This window comes from Lactuca virosa, chromosome 3 (genome assembly GCF_052849685.1).
Source record: "Lactuca virosa cultivar CGN04683 chromosome 3, Lactuca_virosa_CGN04683_v6, whole genome shotgun sequence".
Classification (NCBI taxonomy): domain Eukaryota; kingdom Viridiplantae; phylum Streptophyta; class Magnoliopsida; order Asterales; family Asteraceae; genus Lactuca; species Lactuca virosa.
In genome coordinates this window covers 436430390-436449065 of record NC_136428.1, presented here as the reverse complement: position 1 = coordinate 436449065, position 18676 = coordinate 436430390, and the positions used below count along the sequence as shown (strand labels likewise).

Sequence of the window (18676 nt, the reverse complement as noted above, 5' to 3'; positions counted from 1 at the left end):
GAACATATAATTTCGATTTCATCTTCGTGTTTTCTCAATTTCCTCCTATTATCTTCTGAAATGCTAAATATTTTTACTGATCTATGTGTATACATTAGATCATTGTCCATTCATTACATATATAACTAATAAAGAAACCATGATGTGTTTCTTCATGTTGTTACTATGTACTTTAATTTTGTAATTCAGTTGTAAATATTTGAGTAACTTTATTAACTCATTTTAATCTCTATACTTTAGAGAGTTTAATTGTGTAACATTAGATATTTTAATTAAATTTCTAGAAACAAATTTCATTTAATTGGATCCCTTCTTCCAGCTCACAAGGCATGATAGAAATTTCTTGACATCACAAGGATTCCGAAGAGAATAGAAAGCCATGGTATCCTTTTCGGTTGATGAAACAACAATTGAATACCCTTTTCCTCTATTCTTTATAGCCTATAAAACCAATTTTGATAATTAAAAAGGGAATATACCAATGTATATAATTTGTTCGACAAACATTCAAAATGCATCTTATAAACAAAAATGACATAAGATGTATTTAAAATGTACGTATTAAAATATTATAATTATCAATCATATTTTATATAGTGATTATTAAAAATCAACATTTTATGGAAGAAAATTAGAATGCCTTTATTAGTATGGATTTGAACAATGTTGGTTGAGTAAGTAATTGGTTGAGTAAGAAAATTAGAATACCTTAAATGCATCTTCATCTGTACCATCATCGCCGATATAGATAGGAAAAACATCATTTGAACTTCCATATCTAAGTGTTTCAAGTAAATACTCTAATGCATGTCCTTTATCCCACTCGATATCAGGTCGAATCTCAAAAACCTAAGATATGGATTACAAATAAGTTTCATTGTCAGTCAACCAGATAAGATACTTGATCTATCATTTTTATTTCTGTTTTTTTTAAGAACTAAGGCTTTCTTAACATAAAGATCAATGGTATATCAAAGTTTTGTCTCGACACACCAAAAAGTTAATTCCTAACCCCAACATCACTACACCACCCCGTTCATAAGGAGATCATCAAACCAATACTAAAACATATATTTTACAACAAACATAATGTTAAGCGCTCCAACGCAACACTTTATTTTATATTAAATTTGGTTTTCGTGAATAATGTAATATCAAATATAGTGTTATACTATTTTGTAAAACGATGTATAGTGTTAAAGTTTCACTTGTACAAATTCAAACTTTAAATTTCAACTTATTCATCTTTAGTTTTCTGTATATATAATAACAGTTTATATTTGATTTTTTTATTTAAATTAACAAATTAATTAATTATATGAAAATAATTTATTATTTTATAAATATTTAATAGCATAATTTATAAATTTGTTGCGATAAAAGAACATAAGTTAAATTGGTAAGAAGTTATAACGATATCACTTGAATGATAAAACTATAAATAGAAATATACCTAAATTTTTTGATGTTAAATAATACATTGAAAATGGTTTAAGTTTACACTATCTCTACACTTTTTTTATCATTTTTTTGTAAGATATAATGTTAAAAGTTGGAGGTGATCTATAAGTTTCACATGACATGTAAACCAAGTATTCAGCATCCGTAAGAACAGTTAGCAACTATATCACTACCCATATGAAGGAATGGTCTTACAACTAAGGGACCCCTTATATGGATAGTCAGAACTCTTTGAAGTTCTTACCTTTTTGCCATTTGATAGTCGGAACTCTTTGAAGTTGTCTACCACAGATGTGACAAGTTCTTCTAGCATCGAAAAATCCTAAATTTTTTTAAATAAAATTTTTTAGTTTTTACTAATATAAATTATAATTCAAAAATCTATTTTAGAAGCACAAATAAACAATATTTATATATTCTAATGAGACACGCAATATACCTTATTAGAAACATGTCTAAAATGTACCGTAACACAAAATTTATTATTCTCCAATACGACACCTTTGATATTCCGGGTTTCCTCTTTGAGTGCATCAAGTATCTACAAAAAAGTTAATGTCGACAATAACCACATAATTTCAAGTATCTACAAAACAGTTAATGTCGAAAATAACTACATAATTTTACAATTATAATCATGCCAATTATATATATATATATATATATATATATATATATATATATATATATATATATATATATATATATATATATATAATATGAGTTATTGTGAGAACTAAAAAAAAACGTGTGAACTTGCGGACTTATAATCAGCTCATCATTTTTCAATCTTCACTAAATAATACGTCAAAGTCTATCTAGGCTCAAAAAAAGATTTGACAATTTTTTTATTCATTTTGGAAATTTGTATGTATGCACAATCAACAGTTATATGGACTGCTGATGAGCACAATCAAAACTCCAGCAAAATCAACAGTTATGACTGCTGATTGTGCTCATATGGACGATTGATTGTGCATAAATCCACAATAAAAAAAACAAAAAAAAATGGTCAAAAATTTGTTTTGAGTCTAGATATGGCTTAGACGCACCATTTGAAGAAGATTGATGCTTTTCGTTTTGAAATATGATGAGTTGATTTTGAGTTCGCAAGTTTTCACAAATCTTTTGGTTCTCAAAAGAACCTCTCTCTCTCTCTCTCTCTCTCTCTCTCTATATATATATATATATATATATATATATATATATATATATATATATATATATATATATATATATATATATATATTTCTCATTTGTGGATATAACACTCTAACACTGCAACGTATGGGAAGCAGCGGAGTATGTCTAATCATAAATGATTAAATGATAGAGAAGTTTAATCTTATATAATAATATATGTTTATACATATATGCTTAATCATGAAAGATTATATATATGTATCTTCATAGATTGAGTAATCATATATAATTATGGTGGTTGGCAGAGGAGATGTTGGTGGCAGAGGTGGCGGTGGTATAGGTGACGGAAATGGCAGTGGTGAGTTCGGTTGGTGGTAGAGGTGTTGGTAGTGGTGGTGACGGTGGCAGTTGTGGTGGTGGGGAATGTCTCGGGAGGAAAAGGAACGAGTCGCGCTGAATAATCATTTATGATTACATCTCTTCTGTCGGGTCAGTATACTTTAGCGTTAGAACGGAAAATGAGAAATATGTGGCTGAGGTTGAATCTCAAGACTACACAACTCTTCACATTTCCTTGCTAATTTGATATATGATTATTAAGTATTCAAATTAATATGGTATAACTACAATTTTATTGTTAGTATTTTTTTTACTACTATAAGAGAACTTAATTGTTTGAGTAAGCTCACACATTCACACACAAATCACATAAAACTGCATATAGAGAATGAAAGAAGCACTAAAAAAGTTTTTGTGTTGGTTCAAGTTTTGTCGACCACTTTTTGAGGCAAGTTACAATGTTAACACTTTTTATTTTACGCTTTTATATATTAGTAGAGTAGTTTTATAGTTTTAATTTTGATGCATAGATTAAAATTTTTCCTACAAGCATTATAAAACGTGAAACGTGAGTTTATTAAACAACTTTCGCAATGGATTTATGAGTATGAAATAATAGTCTCCTTATTATTATATTTCGTTACGTTTTATGTCTATTTTGTATTTCAATAACAAACTTATGTAATTGGATGATGATTTAGATTTTTATTTGAGCATTTTGATATTATTAATGACAAATTATTATATTAACATCTCCCTGTACAAGTTTTGATATTTATAATTTATGGGATTTTTGTGACTACAAAATAAGATATTATTAATACATTTTGGTGTGTTAAAATTTCAAAATTAATTTTGTGCACGGTTATGTAGCAAAATATTACATCTTAGTACTTATAGTCAAATTAACATTTAGAAAAACTTACAAAAAAACTCATGAACTCTTGAAATAATAATTTTAAAAATAAAATCATATGGATCAATGTAGATAATTATCTCTTTTTCTGAATTATTATATACTTAATTCATTAATACATACGCAATGTAAAATACTAAACTTAAATCAAACTATTAAATAATTTAAAAAGTATCCAAAACTATTTATATTTAAATATTTTTAAAGTTTTATAACGATTGAAATCTATACAACTCTTCAACTTTTCTCATTATTGTTGGATGATTATTAAATGTTCAAATTAAAATGGTATAATGTATTATGGGGAATTAAATATATTATAACTAATTTAATAATCAATTAATCATTTTTATAAAACGTTTTATGTTGAATTAATTATTACTATAAAATTATCAATTGTTTGAGTAATCACACTTAGAGACAAATCATATAAAAAGTCATAGAGAAAACATACATAAAAAAGTATTTAAATAAATTAAAAGTTTTGTTGGTTCAGGGTTTCTCATCACATTGTGAGTAAACTTATAATATTTATAAAATCTTTTAATTTGTATTTTTATTATACATTATAAGAGTAACTTAATAGTTTTTGCAATGTTTCATATTGGACAATAATACGACGATAATACATCTTGAAAGACTCATTTAATAAAATATTACACTTATTATAGAGCATTAAAAATCATTAATTATAATCTTAGTTAGAATTTGAAGAGCTATGAGAGTTTAAAATAAACATGATGCAAACAAAATAAAAAATATAAGATAAAAAAAATGTTTAAATAAACTTTTTATATTTATAAGGATTATATTTTATATTTAATGGTAATACTTTAGTTATTTTTCATAACCTATATTTATTGTAATTTTTAAACAATATAGTTTTATTCTTGCGCAACACGTGTGTCTGCAAAATATATATATATATATATATATATATATATATATATATATATATATATATATATATATATATATATATATATGAAGGTTCAGATGAGAACAATTATGAAACCGAGAACACGAGAAAAAAATAAGAGCATATATTTCAAATCTACCGCTTAAACGCTCTAGCGTACCGGGACGAAGAAAAATATAATATTCATATATGGATATATAAGTATATTTGTATATGAATAAGTCTGTGTCTATTCACGCATGATTATTCATATATGAATATGAGGGTTGGTGGCGGAGGTAGTGGTGACAATGACGGTGGTTGTATCGGTGGGTGGCAGAGATGTTGGTGACGATAACGGATATTTATATATATATATGAATAAGTATATATATATATATATATATATATATATATATATATATATATATATATACACACACACTAGTGGTGAGACCCATGGATTAAATGAGTTAATTTAAAAAAAAGTTAGATATAAAATTCTAAATATTTGAGAACTTTAAATTTATAAGAAAAAAAATAATGAATTATTAAAATTTAAATGGTTTTTTTTTTATATTTTAAATTTAAACAAATAATTTAAATAAATAGACAAACGAAATTAAAAAGTTTTAATTTTGAAATTTTGAAATTAGAATGCAAGTCCGTTAATGAAATTGATATCTATTTATTACTACTATATTTATTATAATTATTTTATTAAAATAGTATATGGAATTTAATAAAATAATAAAAACCTATAAAATGACATGTGGAAAAAAATTAATTCAAAATAACCAAAAAATGAAATTTGACAAATTGAATGAGAATGTGACATGTGGTAAAAAAATCTTCATTTATTATAGTAGAAAATAATGATGTTCATATATGAATAAATATATGTTTATTCTCAAATGATTGATTATTCATATGTGAAAATGGCGGTTGTAGACAGGGGTAGCAGTGGCTGTGGCATTGTTGGTTACGGTGGCGGTGGTGGTAAACGTGAGAATATACTTACCTTTATGTTCACATATGAATATTATATTCCTCCGTCGTGCCGATACGTTGCATAGTTTTGCAGCAAAAAGAAATATATTGCCCAGGTTTGTTATCGTGTTCTTAATTACATATTTTCTTATTTGATCCCAAGTATATATATATATATATATATATATATATATATATATATATATATATATATATATATATATAGGTTTAAAAATATACCCTTATATTATATGTAATATTAAAGGTCAGTATCACTTTATATTTTTGCATTGATGAGAGAAAGATGCAACGTATTTTCATAAATCTTTCACAATATATACAATATATTTTTTACCAATTATACCCTCTTCCCGAGTTCAACTTAACGAAAGAAAAAAAAAAGAAAATAGATGAAAATGAGGGAATATTTGGAGAAATTTATGAAAAAAAGTGGAAGGAAATGGAATGATCACTTTCTATCCTAACTTTCCTTCCGATTTGGAAAGATTTGGAGAGAAAGAACAAAATGTTTAATTTCTTTCCATTTCTTTTCAACTCAGGAACAGAAAAAACAAATTTATTTTCCTTTTTTTTTCTTTTCTCTTTTTTTTCTTTTGTCTGCTACAATTCGTGAACTAGACTTTAATATAAATATCATTTATACAGTTCTATATAGTATATAACGATTTAAAAGTATTATAAGTTGAATTATATTATAAATAAACTGAGTTTAAGGTTTTTTTTTCTTTTTTGTTTTTCTAAATCAAACAAACGATGCCGCATCATTTCCTCAATGAACAAAAACTTAAATATGCATTACATGTGATTATTTAAATTTAATAAATAATACATTGTATACTGAAGGCAGGTATTTCTGTGCTGGTTGGAAAAGCACAACTTCATCACCCTACACAATTTAAACTTATATCAAAAGGGATTTGAACTAGTGAAAATATTATAGAGGTTATGAGTTCAAGTCTCGCTTGATACCTAGGTGATGACAGTTACGAGTAGTTTTTGTTTTACCGTTTTTAAAAGTTAAAGAAAAAACAAAACAATAAACAAAAAACAAAATTTAAGCTTATTATTATTGATGTTACAACATATTTATCGGAATGCATTATGCATATTTATTACATATATTGACTTGAAATGAATAAATTATTCTAGCTTACATTTTTGTCAACACATTTATTATCGGAATTTGAATCTCCAACCTTGATGCACTGAAATGGAGCTGCTATGTCAAGCCCATGACTCCCAGCATAATATATGTCATCTAATTTTACAAATTCATAAACCTAAAAAATATTGAGAAATTCAAATACGTATAAGATTTAAATGTTTTTACATTCTTAAAATTGATACGGTCTTTTAGTTTGTTTTATGTGCGTCGGGTTAAAATGTTATACCTTGTCGCGGCTTCTTCCACTTATGATCGCAGTCGGAAAACAACGTGCGACTTCACCTACTACTGTTTTTGTTAGGAACCGGACCGGGTACACGCAGCGGAAACACACTATCACACACATACAAACTCACGAAAATAAAGCAAGAAGAACACAAGGATTTTACGTGGTTCGGATTCGGTGCAAATCCTACATCCACGGGCTGCAACTAGAGAATTTTATTAAAACTCACAAGATTACAATTGGCTTGACACTCTACACTTGATGTTCTCTCAAGTTTTTGCACACAAAATATGCAAAACATACATGCATATATATAGGTGAGAGAGCCGCAATTTGCACATGAAATTGAGTCGTCGTAACAATAGTACTCAAATGTGAAAGCCGCAAATGTTGAGTCGTCGTAACAATAGTACTCAAATGTGAAAGCCGCAAATGTTGAGTCGTCGTAACAATAGTACTCAAATGTGAAAGCCGCATGTTTTCAACCTTTCATATTTTACCTAACAATCTCCCACTTGAAAGTTTGAACAACATGGTCCGTCTCTATCATCCAACTCCAGTAATCTTAAAACAACCAAGTCTTCCAAGCCTCCAGTTCCTAAGAACAAGCTAAACTTAGTCCCATTTCTCTAATTGCAGCCGCCCCTCATCTTCAAGTACTAGAAGGGACAGTTGAAGCTCCCACTAGCTCCAACTCAGTCGTGGCTAATCCCACCACCGACTCATCCTCTGTCTCAACCGGTTTGGACACTCCACCAGATCCAGAGATACACCGAAGACCACTAACACTCTCCCAACTTTGCAAACTTTCAACAGGAGAGACTTTTTCAGTCTTAGTCTTCAAAACCCAACGACTCTTTGTAACTGTACCCGAAACACACCCCGTGCTCCCACTGTCACAGAATCCCCTGAATGGTTTAGAATTTCTGACTCGTTCAGCTAACATCCCCTTGGCTTCAGAATTCATGTTTGCAAAATGAACTCTCTTAGCCGTAGATTTAGCGAACCAGATTTTGTCTTGCTTAACAGGGACGGTCATACTTCCCTCAGCAGATACCTCAACCATATACAATGACCCACACTTCATACCATGAGCAATCACTAGATTATCATTGATCACCCTCCATTTACCACCACCAAACCTTACTTCCAGTCCTTGTTTATCCAGCTGACCAACAGAAATCAATTTCTTCTTCAGCTCCGGAATCACCCTGACATCCTTCAGGCTCCATGTAGTTCCCAATGAAGTAACCAAATCAATATCTCCCATGCCCGTTACCTGAAGCATCTCGTCATTTGCCAAACGTACCTTTCCAAAATCTCCTTCTTTTAGATTCACCATCGTTTCCCCGTTGTCCATGGCGTGAAACGAAGCCCCTGAATCCATGACCCAAGAGTCTACAGAACTTTCCATACTGAGTATCAATGCATCATCCTCAGACACACTCTCAGCACCTATAATGTTCAATTCTTTCTTTGGACATTGACTCTTAACATGTCCCACGTCTTGGCAGTTCCAGCATTTCACATTCTTCAAAGTTCTAGATGAACTTTTTCCCCGACTCCCACTGCTTCCACTATTCCTGCTATTCCCTCTACCTCTTCCGACATTTAATAAATCAGAAGAGGAAGATCCACCTTGATTCTTGCGTCTGATATCCTCGCCTAGAACCAAATCTCTAACCCCTTCAAAAGTCATACCACTGGTCCCCACGGAACTCGTAACAGCAGTAACTGTTCCGGACCAGCTATCAGGTAGAGAAGCTAGTAGCAGTGATGCTTGAGTCTCGTTATCAAATTTAATTCCCACAGATGATAATCTCGACAGAATTGAATTTAGATTGTTAATGTGAACCGTAACTGAGCCTTCCTCATTCATCCTTGTAGTGAACAGCTCCTTCATCAAGAACACCTTGTTAGCCACCGATGGTTTCTCATACATATTTGACAGAGCCTCCATCATACCACGTGTCGTGGTTTCATTCATGATGTTGAAAGTAACGCTCTTCGTCAACGACAATGTAATAACCGCCTTGGCTTTCTTGTCCTTTGAGTTTCACGCATCTTCAGCAGCTTTTTCCATTTTCTCCGGTTTGTCTCCGAGTACCACGTCCAAGTCTTTCTGACATAGCAATGCTTCTAGTTGCATTTTCCACCAGCTAAAATCAGAACCGTTGAACTTTTCGATTACAACCTTGTCTTCAGCCATTACGACAAACAAGATACAAATCAGGTACACTCGTGCGTGATAAAAAAAAACGATCGTACCCTCCAAACCTCGCTAATCTGGCTCTGATACCAGTTGTTAGGAACCGGACCGGGTACACGCAGCGGAAACACACTATCACACACACACAAACTCACGAAAATAAAGCAAGAAGAACACAAGGATTTTACGTGGTTCGGATTCGGTGCAAATCCTACATCCACGGGCTGCAACTAGAGAATTTTATTAAAACTCACAAGATTACAATTGGCTTGACACTCTACACTTGATGTTCTCTCAAGTTTTTGCACACAAAATATGCAAAACATACATGCATATATATAGGTGAGAGAGCCGCAATTTGCACATGAAGTTGAGTCGTCGTAACAATAATACTCAAATGTGAAAGCCGCAAATGTTGAGTCGTCGTAACAATAGTACTCAAATGTGAAAGCCGCAAATGTTGAGTCGTCGTAACAATAGTACTCAAATGTGAAAGCCGCATGTTTTCAACCTTTCATATTTTACCTAACAGTTTTCATCTGCAAGCGTCAATAGCAGTTAGATAAGTATTAGAATTCTTATATGACTCTTTTTTATTTTCTATAAATTTCTATGCAATTGGTTTATTTAAATATATAGAAAATAGATAATATTATGTGATCGGTTCATATCGTTTTATTTTATTGTTTGGTTGGTCCTAACTCCTACGGCCATACAAAAGAAATATTTTTTCTTTTTATTTTGCGTTACATTTTCTATATATTATTTAAATTTTTAGATAAAAATAATAATAATATACCAAAAGTATTCTTATGTGCCGTAGGAAAGGAGTCCCAAACAATCTCCAACTTTTTTTTTTCTTTCAGATATACATATCCATATTTTGAAAAAAAAAACTTGGATTTTTTAGATTGAATTATATACATGTTTTGATTTTATATTTTTAGTGTACATAATCTAAATGTGTATATGTGTATATGCATATGCATAAACATATACATTTATATGCATATATACGTTTGTGTGACTTTTCTAACATGTCATGTCAACCCGTTTATTATCTAATAATTTCGTGGAATGACTTGTAAACCCGTTTATTTTAATTACCGACCTTCTTGGACATAAAAGCTTCATCTGGATTTGGTACAATGTTGGAGAGAGTTCCATCATAATCGAAGAACACAACAATTTTATCCCCTTTGGCTTTCACAATTATTTCGTCAAATGTTTCCAATGCAGATGGATGTTTCTTCTGTGTTCATATTAAATCAAACAAAAAAACCAAACTTTTTTTACAAACCCTAAAACATTTAAATAATCAAGCTTCAAGCGTTCTATATAACCATACGATCTTTTAAACCATGCTCATCTAACATCCAGTTTTCAAAATGAAACATAGACAAAAAGAAAGAGCTTAAATTACCAGCCATGAAAGATATTCATTTTCGTTCGTTGATAATTCCAGTAATCCCATCAAAATATTTCCTTTTGATATGTAACTTTCTCTACCTGAAAAAAAAGGAGGAAAAAAAAAAGAATATAGTCAAAGAAAAGATGCATGGATTAATATTAAAGATTTACCTTAATTAAAGTTGTAGCTAGAAAAAGAAGCTGAACACTTCGGACATTGTACTTCAGTATATATAGATTATATACATAATAAATATACGTGTGTGTTGTGTCTGTGTCCAACAAAGATTCTTTAAAACAAGTGAAAATAGACACCTTGGCAAACCAGTCATCCTCAATGGATTCATGAAATGTTAACATATATAAAAACACGAGATTCTCCCAACGTTATGTTCCAGTGTTTATTGGCTAATTAAATTATTTATTAAACGCGTCGCATGAAGAAGAACATTAAAATATTTTATAATAAAGGATTATAATCATTATATTTACCTAAAATAATTTATTTTGATATATTCCTGGATGTCTTTTCTATATACATTTTAAGAAATATAGCGAAACTACATTAAAAACTTAAGTCACTTCATTATCTGTTGGCAATGTATTTTTATTACTAAAAATAGATACTTTTTATCAATTTAAATAACCTAATATAATATATAATATTATGTAATATAATATTTGATTCTCAACAAGGCATGAGTTGAACTGATCTCCTTAATGCTCATACCATGATATATAATTCACATACTACAACTACATTTAAAAAAAAAAATTTAGTGACTAAAAAAATTAAATGAAATTTGTTTTCATGAAAACAGCATTGTACATATATGTGTCTTTCTATCGGGAAAGGGGAATAATTATAAGAAAATTAATGAGGGGCTTGATTAAACGGATATAATCATTGGTATATAACTAATTGAAGAACAGTTGCTTGTCAAACAAATGTTGAGGTTTAAGTTCAACTGAAAAAGAAATGTGTAGTAAAGTAGTGGATATAGTAGTGGATAAGTGTAAACGGTTTTAAAAGAAATATAGTTAGTTTCACATACTAATATATTAATGGAATCCAAGTAAGTAATATTCACAAACAGTCATACAGTGAAATAATCAAAGATTCCAAACAACCTATTAATTTCGATTATATTTAATAAAATAGTTTTCTTCCATAAAATATTAGGTAGGATCTTCAAAAGATTTACAAAATCTTCTTTGTTTTGAACTGCCTTACTTCAAAAAAAAAAAAAAAAAACTCAAAAGAAATCGCGAGAATGATTGTATTCGATTAAACTTCGAGATTCTCTCAAAGATTATTAAAAAAAAATCCGGGTACCTTATACACAAATGTGCATATAGATTTGCGTCCTCACGATCTTGATTCTTGACCTTGAACCGTTTGCTAATCGGTTCGAGAAATCTAAGTATGTTTTGAGAGAGAAACCAAGTGTTTGGATTGGAAAGAGGGCAACAATGGTTGATCATATATAAACGTGAAAGAGTGTGTTTCAGTGTTTATCATGAAAACAAATTATTTAAATATTTGTTATATAATTAGTTTTTTTTTCGCATTCCCCAAAACTAGGAGTTTTTTTAAAGCGGGTTATGGTACAATTGGCCTATATTTTATTCCATTTGTAGAATAAAATAATTTATTTTCTATTTTACATAGACAAAAATTATAAAATTGGCCATATAGTTTTTAGTTTTAGAATGTTACAATCATTGCTTTTTTACAAATATGGTCCATGTGGTTTCGAAAACTTGTATTAATGATCATTTTTAATAACATTGTACTTTTGTTTGTTATTGTGAAGATATTTTCGTCTTTTCATGTAGCAAAGACTCAGTTTGTTACGATAGATAAATCTTACATACCATTTATATAACATTTTCTATATTTTATGTTTATGAATTTGTGCTATTTCAACCTTTTTATTTTTTGAAATTTTACTTTGACCTTTGCATTTTGAACTTTTTAATATATATTTTCATCACTCAATTTCTATACTCTTGTGTTTATCTCCCGTAGTATATATAATATAATTTTTCCTTAATAATTTTCGTTGGTTAACTTTAAAAAACTAATTTTTACGTGTTTACTTTTATATATTTGTTGGTATACACTATAAGAAACAAGATCATTACCGACGACGTAATTAGCGGCAACACCAACTTTTAACGGCGACTTTAGCTAGAGTCGCCGCTAAAAGCAGGTGTCGCCGCTGATAACGTCGTTGGTAATGCCTTGAGGCCGAATCCGCACTAACACTTTCCGGTAAATCCCAATCGTTCGATCGATGATCTAATCCAACGACTAGGGTTCATTGTCGCACAAAGTCAATACCAGCAACAATTTGTTACCGCTAAAGGTCGAAATTGTCGCCGCTAAAAGTGGAATGAAAAAAAACGTGGCAACCTTCCCTCCAAAATTGTCGCCGCTATTGATGATTGTCGCCGCCGAAGACTTAAGTGTCGTCGGTAAAGGTCTGCGCAGATAAAAAAAACGACGCAGAAGTCTCACGTCTAAGGGGAAGTCCCCATTGTGAGATTACGATTGAATGGGTTAAGGGATTCAATTACTCCGGCGAAAAGGGCTTGAACTCCGACGAAAATCGTGAATCTCTAGTAAAAGGTAGATTCAACTTCTGATTTCTCGTTCTCTTTCTCTTATAACATCAATTTCCAGCTCAATCTTGTGATTAATTGCAAAATACTTGTCAATTTCAGTTTTTTTTGGTCTCTTTGTCTTGGTCACTGTGGGGTATAGTGTGACTACCGAGGACCACCACCAACCACTACACCATCTCTTAAATTCCGGCCACCACAGGTTCTTTTTACATTAAATTTCGAGATTTTATTGCAAAATATGTGTGTTTGTATGTATTATGTGGAATTTGGCATATGTGTGTATAAATAGTGTATTTTTTTCATCATCAAATGTTTTTTTTGGTGTATTTGGTGTATGTATGTGAAAATATATGTATTTGGTGTATCTATGTATGTATATGTAACACTTGAATTTGGTAAATTTCATATTTAACCCTTCTTATTAAAAAGTTTGCAAAATTGGTCCTTAAGCTAGTACACGGGGCGTATTGGGAGGTACGCTTAGCGCACTAGCCTGTTATGGTCGTGAAGCTCATCCACATACGCTGGGCGTACGTGGAGTACGCTGGGCGTACGTGGAGTACGCTGGGCGTACGTAAGAAAGTATGAAACCCTAATTTTTAGGGTATTGCACCATATTTAAACCTTGTGATAGCCTCACTAGGTCATGTTTAGACAGCCTCCATCCCCTCTTGTCCAGAAATTGAAAAGCTAGTGAGTGTTTAAGATATTTGAGCCATATAGTGTGATTGTTGGTGCTTTTTGAAGGAGAAGAAGAAGTGAACCATTTGGAGTTGTCCTTGGAGCTTGAGGATTTGGGATTAGTTCATCATTTGCCATCCTAGTGAGGTAAAAAGCTCTTATCTTGCTAATCTATGATGTTAGATGTAACACTCATAAAAATCATGCCAAATTTAAACTTTTTTAAAACATTTCAAAACCCATGATTATTACAAACTTGTATTCAAAATAGTAAAATATCAGAGTATCCCAGAATCAAATCATAAAATCATAAGATATGAGGAGCTGTACGATCACGCATTCGCCTTCCCGCGATCATCAAAAGTACTTGAAACAATAATCGATAAATGTAAGTTTGAAGGCTTAGTGAGTTACCCCCAAAATACCAACGCCATAAAACATATCAATAACATATAAACAAACAACGTGCATAACGAGCCTTCATCCTGACTGGACCGCCTTGTAGGCCATTAGCCTATCCGGATCGCTCTCCGAGCCTTCGGCACGTCTGGACCGCCTCGCAGGGCCTACAGCCTATCCGGACCGCTCGATGGGCCTTCAGTCTGACTAGCATGCCCGCCTGGGCCTGTAGTCTATCCGGACCGCCCTGGGTATGTTGGCCTTCAGCACAAAGCAGGACCGCCTCAACCTAACCCCCAATCAAATAAGCATGTGCACATAATATCATACGCTAGTATATATAACAGTCAAACCCATCTAACAGATCATCAATCATAGCAATCATCCTATAACCAGGATACAGATCTAACCGGTCACTAACATAGCATCATCCTATATACCAGGATACCGACCTAACCAGGTCACTAAGCATATCACCATCCTAACTAGCAAGATGTAAATCAATAAGCATATCATGCAATAGACCAGGATACAAATCTGATAAGGGTGGTCGACATATATGCCTTAGACCCTGTTGATATAGTGAGGAGAACTCACCTCACAAGTAGCTCGAATCGATAAAGTCAACTCCACCAAATGCAGCTCCAAAACCAACACCTACATCCACCGATGACTCCCTTCAATAAATTCCCAAATTACAAAAATACCCCCAGAGGTCAAACTGGTCAACCCTTGGTCCAAGTCAGAGTCAAAGGTCAAGGTCAACAATCCATGTTGACCCGACTCGTCGATTGCAATATACTGACTCGCCGAATTCCTCCAAAACTTACAGAGTCATAAAACCCTAGTCGACTCGCCGAGTTTCCAGGAAACTCGTCGAGTTCAAGCATGTCCAAAATTCGGGAAAACCCCATCTGACTCGTCGAGTCGTCTCACTAACTCGACGAGGCCATGTAGAAACCATCCTCATGCAATCTTCATCCGACTCGTCGAGTTGACCATGCAACTCCTTGAGTCCCTTCAATCCAATACCCATTCAGACGATTTTAAGCCACCCCAAAGCTCCAAATTGTAGATCTAGCTTCCTAAGGCACAAATTCCACGTAAAGTTGTAAACTTTACGTGCATGCAAGGTCTTAATGGTTTAGAACCACCAATACCAAGTCTAGAATGAGATTTATGATAAGATAAGATGTCCATATGAATTAAAGCTGAGAGCTTTATGCACTTGGGGCCTGGAGAAGTCCAGATCTGAAGGCTTGTTCTTGTGACAAGCTCAAACCCAAAATGCCTCCTTTAAGCCATAAGTGTCCAAAGAAGAGATCTAGGTATGAAAGGGTCAAGGTACAAGCTTTTTACCTCAGGCTAGCTCCCAAAACGATGTAGATGGCAGATCCACTTCCTCTTCTTAAATCCAAGCCTCTAAATCTTTGAGTTTTCTTAATGAAAGCACCAAAACACACTTTAGCTCCTCACACACTCAAGAATGGAGTCTAGATAGGTTAGGCTTTCCTTTCTGGCCGTCAACAAGTGATAAGGGGGCTGAAGGAAGGGACTTAAGGTCCTTTAAATAGGGTGCAAACCCTGAAATTAGAGTTTTCTCATTCCAGCTCCAACTCATCGAGTTGGTCACTTAATTCCTGCAGTCAAACCGGTCCCTACTCGACGAGTTAGGGCATCCAACTCGTCGAGTAGATCTTACAAAATGAACATAAACTTGCAAAGCTTATACCTGGGAGTCGGGGTGTTACAATTCTCCCCCACTTGAACTAGACTTCGTCCTCAAAGTCCGCTGCAATAAACAACTCGGGGTAGTGCTCCCGCATCTCAGCCTCCGGCTCCCACGTCCACTCGGATCCTCTCCGATGCTCCCACTTCACCTTTACTAAAGGTGTAACACCCAGAATCAGAAAGACCAAGAAAAGAAAGGAAAAGCTCTAAGTCATGAGTCAACTCGTTGAGTCCAGGGAGGAACTCGACGAGTCGGAGCGGGATCCGGGGTATAGAGTAAGTGACCGACTCGGCGAGTCTGGTCTGGGCGAGAAAAACCCTAATCCCGGGGGTTGTGCCCTATTTAAAGAACATTACATCCCTTCCCCAGCCTCTTTACTCCCCTTTTGAGATCCAGAAACCCTAAATCGTGAGTGAGAGCCCTTGGAAGCAATTTAGAGCCTAGATAAGTGATTTTGGTGGAAAGGGGCTTGAAGATCAAGAGGCTTGCTGCAAAGGAGCGGTGTAGATCCGGGATCTACTTCAGTTGGAGCATATATTGGAGGTAATAAGCTGTTGCTTTGGCTTTATTGCAAATAGATCTATCTTATGTTTGAGATTTGGGGCATTTTGGGCATGATTGAGATCTATGTCGAGTTAGAGGCCCAGATCCGAGGTTGCTGTCACACCCCCAAACCAGAACGGCGGAAACGTTCGGGGGTGGAGGACGTCATGTACAGTATCATAACAATGCAAAGTAGTAAACAAGCAACAACATCATCCATTGCATTAATAGTGTAGTTTAATACATGTGTGTTCTTTCATAGTAATATGACACCAAAATAAGTAATCAAAATAAAAGACGAGTCTTGAACGTGCTCCGTCTTCTCAAAACCTGGTCGACTGTACCTGTCTACCGATGACCTGAGAATACAAGTTGTTTTGAAAGTGTAGGTCAACATTTAAGCTGGTGAGTTCATAAGTATTTTGTTTAAGAGAGTATCTTCCTTGATAATTGAATAAGTTTGAATGATCTACTAGAAAATCCTATATTTTCTTATAAGTGAGAAGCAGTCTAAATAACCAAGACTGTAACCTGTAAGCAAATATGCCATGCATAGAATGAAGAATGTAGAGTTTTATGTTTAAGTAAAACTGGTTAAAAGGGTGTTTATCCCGAATTATGAACATGCTAATAATACCCCATTGTATAGTTATTACCCCCTGAGCATGATTGAGTTAAATATATATTACTACGTACAAGAGTTGTTGTTTCTGCGGTTTATGAGTTTCTCATAACCATACTAGACGTAGTACTAATGTCGACATTTGTCACCCCAGACCTGCCGGTCTAACTATAGCTAACAGTTTAGGTGCGGGGTCGTCAACCCCGTATAGATCTATACACAAATTCGCGCTCTCCCTCCAGGAGACTCTGGTCAAAGATGGGGACTTTCGTTTGGTACAAACAAAGCCATATGTCTCACATGATTGTTAACAACAAGTTCACGAGTAATATAATGAAATACCTTTTGTATGAAAAGATTATCCTTGATATGAAGAATGTATACTTGTAAATAAATCACATTTCTATTTATAAGATCATGCTGTAACCCAAAGAGGTAAAGAAGTGCTTTTCCATGATAACTACTTCATATGATAATCAAAACTACAGTATGAAAAGTATACCAAAAGATTTACGCGTACACATTTCTATTTATAGTATTCTCTGTTATAGTATTCTCCGTTATAGTATTCTCTGTTATAGTGTTCTCTATTATAGCATTCTCTATTATAGTGTTTGTATATGATAGTATTTCTCCTAAACTATACCTATAATAGCTTACTACTAATTTATGTAATTTGAATGAATGAAAGTATACCTTTGCTACCCAAAGGTATTGAACTGATTGAATAGTACTTTTATATCTACATATGTATACATAATATATAACTAATGTTTAGATGACCTTCGGATAACTAACCGATTACTCTAAGTACACATTCAGACAAGAAAAAGGAAATAAAGTGGGTTAGCAGTTCTAAGTCCTTTAAACATTACTTACATAACTATACATATATAGGCATGCATTTGACGATATATAAGTTAAAAAGGAAGTTTTGTAAAACCTTTTGAAGAGTTTAATAATAAATATTGATGACTTGATGTCAATTTATAAAATGATTTAAAAGTAGTTTGCTTGATAACACAGTTTGAAGTATATGAAATCCTATTGTTTGAAACACAGTTATAAATCACATATGATTGATTTAATAACAAAAAGTATAGCAAAGATTTATGTTTTTCACACGAGGATAATCGTGTGTTTACTTGTATTCCCCCACTTAAAAGTGTATAAAAGAATTTACAAAGTATTTGAAAACATAGTTGTAGGGGTATGAACTCACATGATAGAAGTAACGATGTGAAGAAGACGATGTTTAACTCGGGCCACGCTTCGATTGGTAAGAAAGCA

At 32.7% G+C, this 18676-nt stretch overlaps 1 protein-coding gene across 1 annotated transcript; it reads right to left on the bottom strand.

Moving 5' to 3' along the window:
- Positions 1 to 297: 297 nt before the first annotated feature.
- LOC145165090 (putative trehalose-phosphate phosphatase D) lies at positions 298 to 10765 on the bottom strand. The gene is made up of 10 exons (XM_079083717.1): positions 10712 to 10765; positions 10476 to 10620; positions 8041 to 8046; positions 7160 to 7221; positions 6923 to 7048; positions 6598 to 6654; positions 1901 to 2002; positions 1706 to 1783; positions 709 to 849; positions 298 to 441 (listed from the first exon to the last, which is right to left on the bottom strand). The coding sequence occupies exons 1-10, from the start codon at positions 10763 to 10765 to the stop codon at positions 298 to 300; spliced, it is 915 nt and encodes a 304-aa protein (XP_078939843.1).
- Positions 10766 to 18676: the final 7911 nt, after the last annotated feature.